Genomic DNA, 17,797 nt, shown 5'->3' on the forward strand with positions numbered 1-17,797 from the left:
AGGGTGCTTTCAAGACCATGGACCTAAATCGCGTCATCAAACTCCTTGAAGAAACTGATAAAGTAAGCTTTGAGAGAAAATTTCTCTACTGTATCACTTATAAACTATGATTTCCCTGAAAGGTAACATGTATTCCCCCAAAATAAGTCTTGTTTATTCCTTTTTGTTGAAAACATTCCAAATAGGAACATTTCTCATATTCAAGGACTGTTTAAATTTAGTATGAATGTGTTTTACCTGGTATGGAGGCTGGAGGAGATTTCATTTCGTTTTGTGGGATGGACAAATCCATGGTAGATATAAACAGAAGGTATCAAGAGTACAGGAAGACTTCTCCAGCCTCTATTAATTGCTTGTTAACAAAAAGGATGTGGGGAACAAGAGTAGAAAAAGTGATTCATGATGTACTACTTAAAATTTCCTGACATGAAATCTGGATATATACACACTCAGACATATTCATAAGTTAATCTACTTTGAGAGGGATCTTATACAGAATGGAATGGAAATAAAATTATTTCAGATCTGAGACTCAAAGTGGAGAGTGTAGGCATTGGGAGGAAGGATAATAAATGCATTTCATGCATGCTCACACACCACACTCTCCTGACATTACCCAAGAATCGATTGCATGCCTAAAAGCCAGCACACACTATAACATGACTACAGGATGAAGATTTCATGCTTTTAATATGTGGAAAATGGGTTGATCATGGTAGAGTCAATCAAGAAAAAGTGTCTAGTGATTAGTAGGCCAAAAATTTAGTTACTGTGTTAGCATTTTTTGGTCTCACATTTTCACATAGAGAAAAAGCACAATAATAATAATGGCCCTTATAAGAATAATTTATCTCTTGCTGGCTGTGTTTGTTGTGAAAGTTATTTTTAATTTTGAATGTGCCTTCATTAAAAAAAAGAAAACCCAACTACATAGAGTTCCAACTAGTTTTTAAATAAAGGTAGACCAAAAAAAAAAAAAATGTATAGAAAATGCCACAGCTTCTTATGAACAATTTAAGAACTTTAAAAGGACAGTGTGATTCAGTTATGAAAACAAACATATCACTGTATTGAGTTTTGTTTTTGTTTCTTTGTTTTGTCTTGTTTTTTGAGTTTTGTTTTAATTTGCTGAAGATGTTTGTGCCATTACACTGGGCTTGGTTTAGAGGTTAAATATACAATTTCTACAGTCAGATAGCCAACTTTGACTCCTAACACCTCCAGTTACTAGCTAGGTGATTTTGGACAAATTAGCGTTTCCACTTGAGTTTCCTATTCTGGAAAATAGAGATAGTAATGGTACCTTCCTAATAGGGTTATTTTAAAAATTAATTAAATGACATGTATCAATAGAGCATAATGGTGCATGGCATAGAAAAATGCTCAGTGAATTCAAGTATTGTTAATATTATTAATGGAAACAAATGCTGCTTTTATATTAATCTAGTTTTGATTCTCAATTTCCTAATCAAACTAAAAAAATATTTTTAACATTTATTCATTTTTGAGAGAAAGTGCGAACAGGGGAGGGACAGAGAGAGAGGGAAATATGGAATCTGAAGCAGGCTCCAGGCTCTGAGCTGTCAGCCCGGAGCCCAGCCCAACACAGGGCTCGGATCCACGAACTGTGAGATCATGACCTGAGCCGAAGTCAGACACTTAACCGACTGAGCCACCCAGGTGCCCCTTCCTAATCAAATTTAAATGATATATTTATTTTTACCTTCACTGTTTGAGGAAATATTTTATAATGCTTGCATTATAATATAGTAATTTAATAATTAACAGTTTCAATTTACTTTTTATATTCAGGAAAATTTTTAATATCTCAACATATTTAACAGTACAAAAGAACTAAAATAGATAACTTGTTTTAGGATGATTTAGAAGAAGAACAACTTAAATCTGTCAAGAAACTGGTGCAGTGTTATCAGAATGGACTTGTATCCTTTACATATATCTATATCTGTATCTAGATCTTTATGGGTTTGTTTCATTTATCCTGAAATGGGAGAATTTTTATTAGAAAATGTATTCATTTCCTCTTGCTGCTATAACAAATTACCCCAAACTTAGTGTCACCAAACATCCTAAAGCTTTTTCTTACAGTTCTTGAGGTCACAAGTCCAAAATCAGCCTCACTGGGCTGACGTCAGGTGTTGGCAGGGCTGGTTCCTTCTGAAGGCTCTAGATGTGAATCCCTGTCTTTGCTTTTCCCAGCTTTTAAGGTGGCCGGCATTCCTTGGCTCATGGCCCCTTCCTCAGAGTAGCACCACTCTCATCTCTGCTTCTGTGGTCACATCTTTTGTGATCCTCTCCTGCCTCTCTCTTTCCCATGTAGAACCCCTGTGATTACTTTGGGCCTACCTGGATAATCTCGGATAACAGTCCCATCTCAAGGCTTTTAACGTAATCACATCTGAAAAGTCCCTTTGCCATGTAAGGTAACATTTGCATTCCAAGTTCTAGGAATTAAGGTATGGACAACTTTGGGCAATCCATTATTCTGTCTACCACAGAAAATATCTAACATTTTGTATTTTTCACAGAATTATATTTTTTGTTTACCAGGGAATATAAAATTGAAGAAACACTATAATGCGATTGACTCTGCACAGATAATGGCAATTTTTAAAAAGTATATTTATTTATTTTGAGAGAGAAGGAGCACAAGCAGGGGAGAGAGGCAGTGAGAGAGGGAGAGAGAGAAAATCCCAAGTAGGCTCTGTGCTCCACACTGAGCCCAATGCAGGGCCTGATCTCATAACTGTGAGATTATGACCTGTGCCAAAAGAGTCACTTTACAGGTGCCCCAATGGATGTAGTTAGGAGGGTCAAGTCAAAGTCTTATTTTTACCAATTTACCTGATTATTTGTACTGTTGATAAACGTACTAACTTCTCCACCTCTTAAGAAAATCGGGATAACAGCACCTCATCATGTTGTTAGGAAGGCTAGATAATGTACATGCAGGTGCTTGATAACCTGCAAAACATTATATAAATATATTATTTCCACTGTATATACCACCCTGATCAGAATATGTGGAAACCAGTGCAGCTCAAAACTGTGTTTAAGAACCAGTTTATTGTTGGGTTGTTGTTGTTGTTGTTGTTACTGTTTTAACCTTTGCATATATTAGCTATTATAAAAGGCAGTGCAATTGTGACAGGAAACTCTCACTCCCTGTAGTCATCTTACCAGATTGGTAACAGAGAGTTCCAGAACTGGCTGTTATGCACCAGGTGGGGTTTTGTTTGTTTGTTTGTTTTTAATGTTCATCTATTTTTGAAAGGGAGAGAGTGGGAGCAGAGCCAGGTAGGGGTAAAGAAAGAGGACAGAGGATCCAAAGCAAGCTTTGTGGTGACAGCAGAGAGCCTGATGTGGGGCTCAAACCCACCAACCATGAGGTCATGACCCGAACCAAAGTTGTATGCTTAACTGACTGAGCCACCCAGGCACCCACGGTTTTTAAATAGATAAAAGGTGCTGTTACCTCAAGATTTAGAGAAGATAAATTTTGCTTTTAGACTATTATAAAAGCAAAATTTTTATTTCATTAGTTTTTTCTTAATGTTTATTCATTTTTGAGAGAGAGACAGAATGAGTGGGCAAGGGGCAGACAGAGAGGGAGACACAGAACTTGAAGCAGGCTCCAGGCTCCCCACTGTCAGCACAGAGCCCCATGCAGGGATCGAACTCACTAACCATGGGATCATGACCTGAGCTGAAGCTGGATGCTTAACTGACTGAGCCACCCAGGTGCCCCTCATTTCATGAGTTTTAAACGAAATAAAATCTCAGCCAATTTACAACATAAAAGTAAGAACATGCATCTGAATAATGTTAATAAAATAAATAAGGTAGGTTTGGGTTGCTTATTCTGGAGCAGTGTATGTTTTATGTGTGGGTGGGGGAAAAACAAAGTGTAAAATTGAGCTATTATTTTTTTCTATGTGTTATTTCTTATTGCCAATAGTAAGTTATTGATCAGCTGAATCCATGGTGTAGTAGTTGGTAATCAAATTCTAAAGGTGTGGTAAGGGAAAATGATATTGTGAATAAGCGATTACTGAGACAAAAATTAAATAATATTCCTAAAAAATATATGGTTCCAAGTTTTCCTCTTTAGACTTCAAAATTAGTATAATTAAAAGTGTCAAAAAATAAAAAATAAGTGTCAACCACATTTAACAAAATAGATGGAATTCTATAGACTTTCTTGAGAGAAGTGCTATAGAGTATGTTAATAAAAATATTAATCTTAATTTTATTTCTTAACTAAAAATATTAAAGCCCCTAAGGGATTTAGCACAAATATTTAAAATTCTGAATCTGTGTGCAGAAAAAATTGAAAACCAGCCCCACTTTATAGAATCTGCATTTAATATCCTAAAATTATGTGGGTAAGTTTTTTTCTTTAACTTTATTTTACATTAGCATGTAGCATATTATTATATTTTATTTTATATTACAAAGATATGCATCATGGTATAGTATGTGATAAAGAACTCAAAAACTTCACTGGATCACTTGATTCCAGTTGATATTTCAGAGGTGGTCAATTTTATTGTAATGGGAGATTCTAGCCACAAGAGATTAAACTATATTAAAATTTTTTCTCACAATAAGTTGCTCTCAAGTGAATGATAAATGTGAGATTAAAGCAAGAAATTATGATTTTTTTAGAGAATTTTTGAGAAAATTTATGAACAATACTAAATAGTTTGCCTAGTATTTTTTTCTCTGTTTAGAAAATTTGGCTCTCAAAGATATATTAACTTCTGAGTCATGTTTTATTGATTTTTCAAATTCCAATGAAGAATAAAATGTCACCAGTTATTTTTGGTATATATATTTTAAATGTAAATTAGAGGTCAGCATTATAAAATTAATATATTCTATCCTCCATACTATTGTTTCTTCACCCATTTGGGGCAACTAGGAATATCTTCTGCTTCCTTGCTGCCACATAGTAGCTAATCAAGACATCCATTTTTAGGTTTCAATATAATATAGTAGAGGAGATTTCTCAAAGTAGGAATAAATCTTTCTGATAATTTAACCTTCTAAATCTTTCTAACAATTCAACTTTTTAAATAGCATGTTTCTTTTAATACACAAATAACACTAGTAGGAGCATATATATATGTAGTTTTAACTCTCACTTTTAGGTTTAGTAGCAATAATATTTTAAAATTTTATAACTATATACATTTAATTTCTTTGATATCTGAATAAAATAATCAAAAATCATTTATTGAATACCTTTACCATACCTTACTTTTTAATACAGACCATGAAAAAAAAAAGAAGTAAATTATTACTCTGATGCTTTTAAAGAACTTTTTTTTTTTAATATGAAATTTATTGTCAAATTGGTTTCCATACAACACCCAGTGCTCATCTCAACAGGTGCCCTCCTCAATGCCCATCACCCACTTTCCCTTCCCTCCCACCCCCCATCAACCCTCAGTTTATTCTCAGTTGTTAAGAGTCTCTTATGGTTTGGCTCCCTCCCTCTCTCTCTTTTTTTTAATGTACTAATTGCAAATTATGATATTGATGTGAATTATATTGTTATCATTTCAAATTCTGAGGCTCTGCAAGTCCTAGAATACCAGGTTTATAAGCATTACTTTCAACAGCAATGCTCTTATGGAGCTTGACCAAGAACTGGTTCTGTGTGAAAGCTGCAACTGGATATTTCCTTACATAATATGACAGACTTGAATTGCACTCTTCACTTTCCCTCATATTTCATAATTATTCAAATTATTTAATAGTTTTCTTTCATAATTTCTGCTTTCATCCTGCATTTCTCCATACCTCACCCTCACATGATTGATTCTTTCCTCAAGACATTTTTGGGAGATAAAAACATTGAAAATAAAAAATAAAACCTAGCCTTTCTGTTTTTGGTGCCTATGTTTTTCTCACTACATCAGAGATATAATGCATATTATTTTCATAACCTTTTGGGGGGAACTTTTCTAGCTTTATCTTTTAGGTTGTTTTCTTTGGTAGAAAAGTTTGAGGACAAAACGTAATTTTAGAGTTCTTCACTTTAGAGATTCAACAACGAGCTGGATAACAAGTAATAAGTTATTGGTTTCAAATGAAAAGTTCTAACAAACACTAAAAAATGAATCTCTGTGGCATTTATAAAATTGTGCTTTTCAAAGCTTTCCCTTGAAATATCTTTAAATTTTTCTTGAAAAGCATGAATTAAAAGTCCTATAGAGAGGATATATTATACTTTATATAGTACAGGAGATTCAAATTTTGAACTCATGAAATGCCAAGATAGTTAATATTTTGTATTTAAGAAATAACTTTTATCTCTCCTTTCACATTTAGACTAATGGCTTAGGTTTGAATGCCCTGCTTTTTATGATTTTTAAATAAATTATTTTCAAATAGCTTTGCTTATAGTAGCTGTGAAATAGAAGTCTAATGTAATTAATATTTGTTAACTTGGATTCTTTAGAGTCTTAAAAAGTGTATTTGTTATTTTGTGGATGGTAACAAGGATCCAGTTAATCCAGTTAATAAGGAAAATCCAGTTAATAAGGAAAAGGTCACTAACCTTTGAGAACAAATAGACCATTCATCTATCAGATTTTCAGAACTTTAAAAGCCCCTGAGCAGAGCAGTTTTCAAGTTCTAGGTAAGCCGAGGTCTGTGATTTGTATCTGATTATTCAGTGTCTTCCTAATTTTGATAGAGGTATACGTGTAATCCATTATTACTTTGCCTTCAGAGAGAAAAGAGGATTCTTAAGTTTTTTATTTATACAGTGTTGCAAGATGGCTTTCTTAACCTTTGCCTTTTATGTCCATCTCTCTTTATTTTTATAAGCCTATTTTCCTTTTGGTCACTTAGTTAGAAACAAAAATTTTTTTGATGGTTGCCAATTCTCCCAGGGCTACAGAATAGGATATTATTTTCATTGTTTTCTTTAGAAAGGAAGATTTCTCATACTTCACAAATGGCTCAATTACAGACTTTATTAAACATAATTCATTTGTTCTTCATTCTTATTGAAGCTTGCCATTTTTGAAAAAGAAAGTATCGGATGAAATAACATATGCTGAAGATACTGCTAATTCAATCGCTCTTCTGGGTAAGTTAAGATTTCCTTAAGGTAGAGGGGTGTAACATATGACAGGCCCTACTGTCAAGAAAAACGTGTCTTATATACTAAGTCTTAGAGTCCCTCAAATGTAGGTTCTTTTCTTGTTTTTGGTTGGGAATTAATCATAGCGTGCTTGATGATAATTTTTGTTATCATTATCCACTTAGGCATTTTATAATACCAACAAGATTCTGTTTTCCTTAATTTAAGGACTGGCAGATGTTTATTTGTCTTGATGTTATTTAGTTTGTTGAAATATTTAACTTTTTTTGTAAATCAGACATGTGTTCCTCTCAGTAATCACAAAAATGTTTTCAATGTTAAACTCTCATAATTGCTAGTCTAATTGATTGCTAGAATCATTGGGATCCAAATTGTTCATTAAATAATCTAAAATTTTATATAAAATGGTGAGACATCCTTTTATATCTAAATAAGTTTCATTAGTCTTCTATGGTATATTCTGGGAGAAATTATTATGGGCTAGAATGGAGTAAGGGTGTCGAGGAAATTAGAATAAATGTGGGGAGTTAGATAAGATGACCTTTTAAGGAGCAGGCAGGCTGGAAACTAATAGGAAACTTGAACTCTGTGAATCTCTACCATCAGTGGAAATTTACAATGGGAAGCCAACCCAAAGGAGGACATGATAACATTAATACATAAAAGATGTAGGTTTGGGGGCACCTGGGTGACTCAGTCAGTTAAGCATCTGACTCATGATTTCAGATCAGGTCATGATCTCATGGTTTGTGGGACTGGGGCCAAGCACAGAGCCTGCTTGGGATACTCTCTTTCCCTATCTCTTTGCCCCTCTCCCTTTCTCTCTCTTTCTCAAAATAAATAAATAAACATTAAAAAAAAAAGATGCATGTTTGGATGATAACATTAAAAAATGCCTCTATTGCCCTTATTGTTTTTAAATGTTGCCTCCATAAGAGTGTTGGCAGGCATTTGTATGATAAATACATGGCTCTTTATTACTGTGTCAGTCTGGTCTTTGCTGAATAACTGCTTGCCTGCCTATAGAAGAGTGAAGGAAGTATGAACTCTTTGCTTAAAATGAGCTACCTTCACTGATTATTGACTGCAAATACTACTGTCCTGTCCCTTATTTTTTAATTGCTGAAAAGATGAGTTTTAAGCTAAAATAATTGTATAGAGTATAAGAGGTTGAACAAATGTTGTTCATTTTTACTAATAACTTCCAGCTTCTACCTAGTAGTAAGTCATATTACTTTTTTCTTCTAAGTGATAATTATTTCTGATTCAAGAGCAGGATTTTGGAAACGTATGAGGGAAAATGTTGGTACTCTGTCCTGAGATAAAACAGGAAACCGTGAGAAATGATCTAAACTTACAAGAACTAAAAGGGTGGGGAGCAGATGAGAAACCTTAGAATTTCCCGTAAACTTGTTTAGTTTTGTTGGAAAAGTTTAGTTGTTTCTGTTGACTAAGTTTTTCCAAAATGTAATGATTTTTCAACATAAAAGGAAGTGTTCAAAAAATTAAGGGAATCATCTGGAAATTGTCTTCTTTTCTTCTTCTTCTTCTTCTTTTTTTTATTTTAGTGGTATTTTTTGCAGATAGATACTCCTAAAGCAAGTGTGAAGCTTTCCTATGTGCTTTCTCCTTTGGTCCATTTGTGTCCCTACTCACTGACCACTCCCAGAGGTGAACATTGTGCAAATCCTAATGCAAATCACAGATCTTCCAGGAACACCTCATTATCTGTTTCCCTCACAGATTCCACCAAGATCTGGTTGAGCCCTGAAGTTGATTCTCCCAACTCCAGTCTCCAGTTGGGACACACACACACACACACACACACACACACACACGTGCATATGTGTGTGTGTGTGTGTATAACCCATATCTTGCCAAAATAATAATAGTAACTTATTATATGCCAGACTCTATTATCAGCTTTTTCTCATATTAACTCATTTAATCCCCACAGCAATCTTTAAAGTGGAAACTGTTGTTATACAAATTTTATAGATGAGAAAACATACAAGTTTACATAGGTAGTAAATGGCAGAGCCAGTATTTAATCTTAAAACCATCTGGTTCCAGCATTTATGCTATTAATCACCATTCCTTTCTCCTTGGGAAGAAGAGGTTGAGTTGATTGAGGGGCCAAATGTTATAAGGATAGATCCAAGGTATTTCATGTATGGATGTTGTGTATGTGTGTGCATGTATAAAATACATGATCCAGCTTGAATTTCCAGTGAGGATATTTTTAATCATATTACTCACACATTTAAATTTGCAAATAAACTTATGACAGTGTTATTAAATAGCATTCATTTATCTTTCTGGCAGGTGAATTAATGAAAATACCAAATTCTGAATTGAGGATACAAATTTGTAAGTGTATTGTTGACTTCTATCATGCAGAACCACCAAAGAAGCATATTACAGGTGAAGTTTTCAATGGTCTTTTAGTAACAACTTACGTCTACAAAACATTATTCTGTCTCTTTGAACCTACAAAGACATGGTGGGATTGATGCAAGCTAGTGGGATCCAAGGACCCAGAGGTATTCCCACAGGACTCAAACACAAGCTGAGAGGTAGTAAGAGCAGAGTTTATTGAAGACATAGAGTGTAAATATGGATAGAGCATCTGGGAGACTCAGAAAGGAAAGAAGAATGAGTCTTGTCTTTGCTTGGGGCCTGTGGTTTTTATTGAGGATTGTGGTCCTGTGCACATCTCCGTAAGTCACTTATGCCCTAGAGCCAGGGGTCTTGATGAGTCAGTGGTTCTTGGAAAACCTCACCCAATTACTCTTAAGATATTGTTTGTTGTTCTGGAAGACTCCAAAGGAATCATTAAATCCATGACCTTTATAAGAAGGATATATATGTATGTATGTATGTGTATATGTATATAGATAGATACACACACATATATGTATATATATATACACATATATATATAATTATTTGCATGATATTTTTATTCTAATACTAAATATTTAGGATACAGTTTTAAAAGTAATGCCTAAATTAGTTTAATTGTAATTATTATTATTAATGTTACTTAATACTGTTAATGATATTATTTATTGTTTCTCTAACTCTTCTATAATTATTCACAATATCTTTTCCACCCAATTAGATGTTAAATTCTAAATGCTAATAACATTCTCACTCATCTTTGGGAAGAAAGTTCTGTATATTATAGCTAAGGGATCTTAATATATAATGGTAAAATGAGTCATACTGAAATGGGTGGTATCAAGCCAGGGGGCACTTGCATTGTGGATGATATTATTTAGGACATAGTTCCTACCTTCATAGTTTCTATAATTTATAATCAGTATAGGAAGGGAGAGAAGACATAAATAATTTAAGTGATATGTTTCTTAAGAGATGAGGAAATAAGCTATGGTAGTAAAGAAACATTACTTATGACTAAGGAAAATGGAAAGACCTCTGAAGCACAGAGTAAGGAGATTATTAAATGTCACATTTGAATTATTGGTGATATAGACAGGTAGAAGTGTTTGGTAGATAGTAGACAATGGATACTTAGAATAGACCAGAAATATAGGTTTGGAATTTATACAAATAGAGATGAAAGTTGAAGCCATCAGGATAGTTCAGTTTGCCTGGAGATAAAGCATATGAATAGCCAAGGAGCAAGAATGGCAGCATGGACAGTGAGTGCCCATATTGACATGTGGAAAAAAATGACCCAAAGAAATCATCAGTGAAAGGCTCAATGAGGAGAAAGAAAACCTCAGGACTGTTATGTCTTAGGCGCCAATGAATGAAAAATTTGATGAAGGAAGAAGTGGTTTTAGCATCAAATACTGTAGTAAAGGCTTCGGTGATTGATGAATGAAAAGGCCAAATTAATATGGTACCTGAAAAGTTGTAGCTAGCCTTTGGTAGATGTATTGCCATGAGGTGGTCAGGGCAGGTACAGGATTGTCAGAAGAGAGGCAGGGGGAGTAAGGGAGTAGAGGCAGTGAATGCTTACTTAAATTGTGAGATCAGGTGGTGAAGAAAAAAGAAGAAGATGGAGAAGAGCTGAGCTGGTAGGAAGATCAAAGAGGGATATTTGGGTTTTACTGCTTTTTATTTGTTTATAGGAGAGGGGAAAATGAGGTTTGTAGACACAACAAGAAGCTAGTAACTCGAAAATGGGAGGGTGAAAGTCCCAAAGAAAGCATGAAGAAGATGGAATTAAGAGCACAGGGATAGGGTTAACCTTGGCAAGAGACAGGCACCCTTTAAGATAGACAGAAAGAGTGACAAATGATGTCTAAGATAAAACAGAGTAGTTAAAGTGTGGTGAGGCTGACCTTAATTTAATCAGGCTCCAAAATTTAGGAGCCCTAGGCAATGCTCTCACTGTCACACGGTTGGTTTTTAGTGGTAGGCATGGCTGGACATCTGGAACCACAGAGAAAAGTCCTCAGTAGAACAATTTAAGAGACAGCCCTGGAGACAGGAATCCAGTCCATGAGCCTTAATATTACTATATGCTTCCACAGAAATAGAACTCAATAGAAAAAGATATAGGGAGTTTAAAAGTACATTTTGGTCCATCCATATGATAGATTAGTATGGAATTAAAAATCATGATTTGGGAAAATATTTTACAGAATGGGGAGAATCTTAAAAAATGTTTAGTGGCTGCAATCGAATATAACATTCCACATATAAGTATATTGTTAAAATTATATGCGTACATTAAAAATATTAGCAAGAAATATACCAAAATCTTAATGTTGCTATCTCTTGATAGTGAAATTACAGGCAATTTTTGCTTTCCTCTCCATACTCTTTTTTTTTTCTTCTCCGTACTTTTTAAATTTCTAAAGTAACTAGTGTATACCATAGAGAGCCCATCCCAGAAATGAACAGGGCCTTGTCCATTGCCAAAGATGAGTTTCAGAAAGATAACACAAACTGACAGACCTCTCAGAACTATGGCAAAGTCAAAGAACTTCATTGGTTTCAAAAGTGAAGAAGTCAGGGAGCTAGATAATTCACAGCACCAAGAGAGGAAATAGCTGCATCAAGTGAGCAAGTACCCTCTAATGTTTATTTAATGTTTCTCATTGAATGTAGTCAGGCAGGCACCTGTGCAATTATGTCAAAAGAGGAGGTAATGTTTCTCATAGGAACTAAGGCAGAAGGAAATTCTTATGCATTGCCAAGAATCACACTTTCCTAAAATACCATTTTATTCACTAGCATTTACCAAAACAGCATTATATTTTCATTTATGTCATTGTCATGTCACATCATCATTTTTCCTTGAAAGCAGCTGAAGTAATGCATTGACTTAAATAGTGAAAACATTTAGTATTTGTAATCATACCACTTTTCTTTGTGGGGAGGCATATCTACGGAAAAATAAGAAATATTTTGCTCCTTTTTAGAATTCAAGATGTGCCCCCTCGGATCTGCGGTCCTATTTCAAATTTTACACCAGGGACCAGCAAACTATGGACCCCAAAGCTAAAATCAGCCCACTGTAAATAAAGGTTTATTGGAACACAGCTACATCCATTTATTTTCTGTATTACTTATGCTTGTTTTTGTGCTATGGTAGCAGAGTTGAGTATTTGAGACAGAAACCTTATAACTTGCAAAACCTAAAATACTTATTACTTGGCCTTTTACAGAAAAAGTTTGCCTGTCCTTGTGCTATACCATTTTAAAATGCCATACACTTTTTAAGTTGTTATTGCTGTTGTTTATAATAATAAATTACTCATTCCTTTGTCTGAACATAGATGATTACTATGTGAAATAACTGTACATATTTTTTAACTAATTGTTTTTAGGTTACCAGCAAGCAAGTTCATCATACAAGATTAAGATGGCTGAAGTTGGAGGATTGGCAAAAAAAATGGTCCAGTCATTGGCCTTACTTGAAAATCAACTTGTTGAGAAGCTTTGGGTACTTAAAGCTCTGCAACATCTTTCAACTTCTGGTTTGTATATTATTAAATTTAAATATTTCATTCTCAACTATTTTTGTTTTTATTTAACAATGTCAAGACTATACAACATAAATAACTTTTAAATTTATTTTAAGAAGTTAATTGTACTTTAATGATGAAAGCCCAAGCAGCCAGTGGAATCTGTGCCCACCTCAATGACCCAGATCCCTCTGGACAGCTTCTGTTTCGTTCATCAGAAATACTTTGGAACTTATTGGAAAAATCTTCAAAGGAAGAAATCATACAACAGCTTAGTAACTTGGAATGTTTGCTGTAAGTATGTAGTTAGATAGGAATGCTTTTTAACCTTAAAATGATAGCCAGTGACATCACTAACATCCTTGTTTGAATATGTGTTTAATTAGGCTTTTGAGTCATGTAATGGCTATGTTTCAGGACATCACTTTTATGCTGCGGTATAAATGCATCTGCACATCAAGCCATTTTTTTTCTATTTGGAAAGCGTTTAAAGTAGATTAATTAAAACTAAGTTATGTCTCTGAATAAGTATAAAGTAAAATTATACATTTAAAAGAACTTCATTTGTTCATTCACTAAACTTATTTTTGAGTACTTACTGTCTTCCAGATGTTGCAATAAGCATTAACAAGAAATATAAGTGAGCCTTTAAGTTACTTATTCATTTATTCATCAAGTAATTGTCTTCTCTGTGCCAACTTTACTACTAGGCCATAGAAATACAAATGAAAGCAATGCAGACATGGTCTCTGCTTTCATGGAATTTGTAAGATGTTAGGAGATGGACAAGTCAATAGCAACTAAATGTTATGAAAGACATTATCACAAGGTGCTACATTTTTTCTTTAGAAAAGAGTGAATCAGCACACCCAGACCAACAGATTTAAACCATTTAGGATATTTATGGGCTTATGTAACTACAAAGTCAAGGATAAAACTTGTTTTGTGGGCAGTTGTAGTCAAGGCTCAGCAAATAAAAGGAGTTGGGCCCTCGTCATCCCTTTGCAGTCTTCCAGTGTGTTATCTTTATTCCCAAGATCCACATGGTGAGACCTAGGAAGTGTATGTTCATATCATCACAACCCCAAATGAAGCAGAAAAGACTTGCTATTCTGAAAGTCCAAAGAAAATATTTTGAATTGAGTCCCTGTAGGCCCTGCATAGTCTGGATTGGCTATATGCCATTCCAGAATGAATTACTAGTGACAAAGAAATGTTCTGGCTAAAAGGAAGCTGAAGGCATCTTTGCAAGACCAAAAATGGGGAAAGAGTAAATGCTCAAATAAAAATAAGGGTAGTGTTATCATAAGAAGGGCAAGTGAGGGGCACCTGGCTGGGTCATTCAGTACATCATGAGACTCTTGATCTCATGGTTGTGAGTTGAAGCCCCACATTGGGTGTAGAGATTACTTTAAAAAATAAAATCTTTCAGTAGTAATAATAATAATGAGAAGAAGAAGGAGGAGGAGGAAGAAGAAAGGAGAACAAAAGAAAGAGAAGAAAGAGGAAAGAAAGAAGAGAAAGAAGAAGGACAAATGAGTGCTAGAAGGCAAAGCAACAAACACCCATTTTACAGGAAACCTGATGTAGATTTAGAGAGTTAATAAATACTTCCTGATGAACCTTAATTTGGTGTCTGAATGATAAATGTGAATTGGCAACAGAGAAGAGTTTTGTGTCCTAGACAGGGGAACAGAAGTGAAAATAGAACCTAGCAACATTAAAAAACAAAAACAAAAAACTGAAAGAAATTCAATATATCGAGAGCAGAAAATAGTAAAATAGGGAGAGATGAAGCTAATTAGCAGGGACCATAACATGAAAGGCTTGATTAGCCTTGGTAAGGAGGTATAGGACTTTCTAATATTAACGACAAAGAAAAGCCTTTAAGTAGTTTACATTTGAATCCTATGTAGAGGCAGATTTGGAAATGTAGAAAAGATTACAAATACTTTGAAATGAATAGTATAATATGAAAATGGGGGAGGTGCCTGGGTGGCTTAGTTTGTTAAGCCTCAGACTTCAGCTCAGGTCATGATCTTGGGGTTTGTAAGTTTGAGCACTGCATCAGGCTCTGTGCTAACAATGCATAGCCCACTTCGGATCTGCTGTCTTCCTCTCTCTGCCCTTCCCCTGATTGTGTTCTATCTCTCAAAAATAAATAAGCATTAAAAAATAAAAATGGGGCTTTTGTTGGTAGACACTTAAGTAGCATTTACAAAAATATGTTTTAAAGATATGATTTTGCTTTCTAGGACTTTGAAGGAAGTATTTAAAAATCTGTTTATGAGAGGTTTTAGTCATTATGATCGTCAGCTTAGAAATGATATATTAGTAATCACTACAATTATAGCTCAAAATCCTGGAGCACCAATGATTGTAAGTATGAATCAAATTGCATTAATTTTAATTGTGGAAGTAGTTGGTATGGGGGGAAGGAGTCCTAAACTATGTTGTAATAGTTACGAACTTTGTTGTGATGCCCAGGTATATTGTAATGTCATTATGGTCACCGATACCCTTGCACTCTGCCAGTTCTTCTTTGCAACCTTTTGGAAACTTGAGATTCTCTTAATATTTTATAATTTACTTACATATTTACCATTTATGATACGTTACTTTGCTTTCTGATAATATGAGTTTATATCTGGCATCATTTCTCTTTCACCTAAAGAATTTCCTTTGCCATTTCTTGTGATGGAGATCTGCTGGCTGCTGGCAGTAAATTCCCTTAGTTTCTTTTATCTGAGAATATCCTTAATTCAGCTTAATTATTGAGGTCTGTGTTCACAGAATATAGAATTCTTAAGTTGAATATTTTTATCTTTTAGCATCTTCTAGTTTCCATTGTTTCTGATAAGAAATATTTATTATTTCAACTTGTTTCCCCATGGACAGTGTATCACATTTCTTTCTGGCTGTTTTTCAAGATTTTCACTCTATCTTTGGTCTTCAAAAGTTTCACTATGATGTGCCAAGATGTGGTTTTCTTTGTGTTTGTTTATCCTGCTTGAGGTTCATTCATAGAGCTTCCTGAGTATTTAATTTTACTAAATTGGGAGAATTTTGGGCCATTATTCAAGTATTTTTTCAGCCCCTCTCTCTCTCCTCTTCTTCTGTAATTCAGATTACATGTATGTTTGTCATGAGGCTCTGTTCACTTTTTTCAATAATTTTTCTATTCTTCAAATTCAATAATTTGTATTGGTCTATATATGTAAATTCACTGACTTTTTTTTTTTTTCTATCCTCTTCATTCTGTTATTCCATCGAGTACATTTTTATTTCAGATGTTACATTTTTGGGATTTTTTAAAAATTTTTGTTTCCTTTTTTATAGTTTATATTTCTCTGCTGAGAGTTCCTGTCTTTTGGTTTATTATGAGCATCTATACCGTGGATTCTGGTGTACTCCTCTGACAAGTATATACTTTTTTTGTATTAATAGGCATTTAGTTTGGCTACTCATCCCTATGGTGGATGACAGGTCAAATCTGAGTTCATTTCTTTTGGCCTCACTTGGGATGCTTGAGAATTCCCTGCCCTGGCATGATTCAGGCATTAGCCAGAGATTTGGGAGTTTATACACAGAAGTTGAGGTTCCCTTTCTGTGGCTCTCTCCTTTATGTGGGATTTCTCTTTTCACATCCCAGTAGTAGCAGTTGCCCTGAGATTACCTCTGCCCTCTGAGTCTTCAAACCACTAAGATTACAGCTTTACTCTGAGTTGTATCATCCATACAAGGTGTAGACTAGGGCCTGGCCTCAGTCTAAAAGCCATTTTTTTAAAAAAGGGAAACCCATGCAGTTTGCATTTTTTAAAAAATGGGAAATCCATTTCTTTCTTCAAAGTTCTGAGTCCCTTCCAGCATCTGCTTGGTTTTGGTCACAAAACCATTGTTTTTATATTTTGGTCAGCGTTTATGATTGTTTTTTTATAGGTTTTTTATAGGAGCTGAAGAAAGGTTTTTTATAGGAGCTACTCTGCTATCCCAGAAGCTGAGCCTTATTGAATGATTGACACCCCAGAGTAGAGATCTTTGGCAATGACATTCACATATCAGCCACACACTTTCTAAGTTGTACTTAAAGGAAATTTGGGAGCGAAGGCCTCAGTCTCATATCAATGGTTATCAAATGATCCCAACAAAGAACAGTCATGGAATTTATAATGTGCAAATGGGGCAACAATCCTCCATAGCTTCCTAGTCAAGGCTGCAATGTATGGGTAGACCTGTATGTTTCTCTGGAAGCCCCTGGTTAGTTAATAAGTTCTCATTAGCATCTTTGGAAACATCCAGGTGCATTTTATGAGTCATATAACATCTCCACACTTAAACAAACTATAGGGGGCATCTGGGTGGCTCAGTCGGTTAAGCGTCCGACTTCAGCTCAGGTCATGATCTCACAGCTTGTGAGTTCGAGCCCCACATCAGGCTCTGTGCTGACAGCTCAGAGCCTGGACTTCACTCCAGATTCTGTGTCTCCCTCTCTCTCTCTGCTCCTCCCCGGCTGGTACTCTGTCTCTTTCTCTGTCAAAAATAAACATTAAAAAAAAATTTTTTTTAAAGAAACTATATGGATCCTAAGGCAGTACAATGCTGCAAGCTCTAAAGCCCAGGGTTTGTCCTTGTAAACTCTCCCTAATTACAAAGTCCAATTAGGATATCTCTGTCAGTAATGAGTTACCTCATGCTGAAATGTTTGCAA

The 17,797-nt window shown here is 34.7% G+C and overlaps 1 protein-coding gene across 2 annotated transcripts in view; it reads left to right on the forward strand.

Moving 5' to 3' along the window:
• Window positions 1-17,797, forward strand: part of CFAP69 (cilia and flagella associated protein 69) — a 61,193-nt gene that overhangs the window by 11,259 nt on the left and 32,137 nt on the right. The window contains exons 2-9 of one of the 2 annotated variants that reach the window (XM_043588799.1): window positions 3-62; window positions 1,878-1,943; window positions 4,297-4,406; window positions 7,050-7,126; window positions 9,467-9,565; window positions 12,952-13,101; window positions 13,206-13,383; window positions 15,345-15,468. In XM_043588799.1, the coding sequence (XP_043444734.1) occupies window positions 3-62; window positions 1,878-1,943; window positions 4,297-4,406; window positions 7,050-7,126; window positions 9,467-9,565; window positions 12,952-13,101; window positions 13,206-13,383; window positions 15,345-15,468 (864 nt within the window). The remainder of the gene's footprint in view (window positions 1-2; window positions 63-1,877; window positions 1,944-4,296; window positions 4,407-7,049; window positions 7,127-9,466; window positions 9,566-12,951; window positions 13,102-13,205; window positions 13,384-15,344; window positions 15,469-17,797) is intronic. The other variant, XM_043588800.1, reaches the window with a different exon arrangement.

This window comes from Prionailurus bengalensis, chromosome A2 (assembly GCF_016509475.1).
Source record: "Prionailurus bengalensis isolate Pbe53 chromosome A2, Fcat_Pben_1.1_paternal_pri, whole genome shotgun sequence".
Taxonomy (NCBI): domain Eukaryota; kingdom Metazoa; phylum Chordata; class Mammalia; order Carnivora; family Felidae; genus Prionailurus; species Prionailurus bengalensis.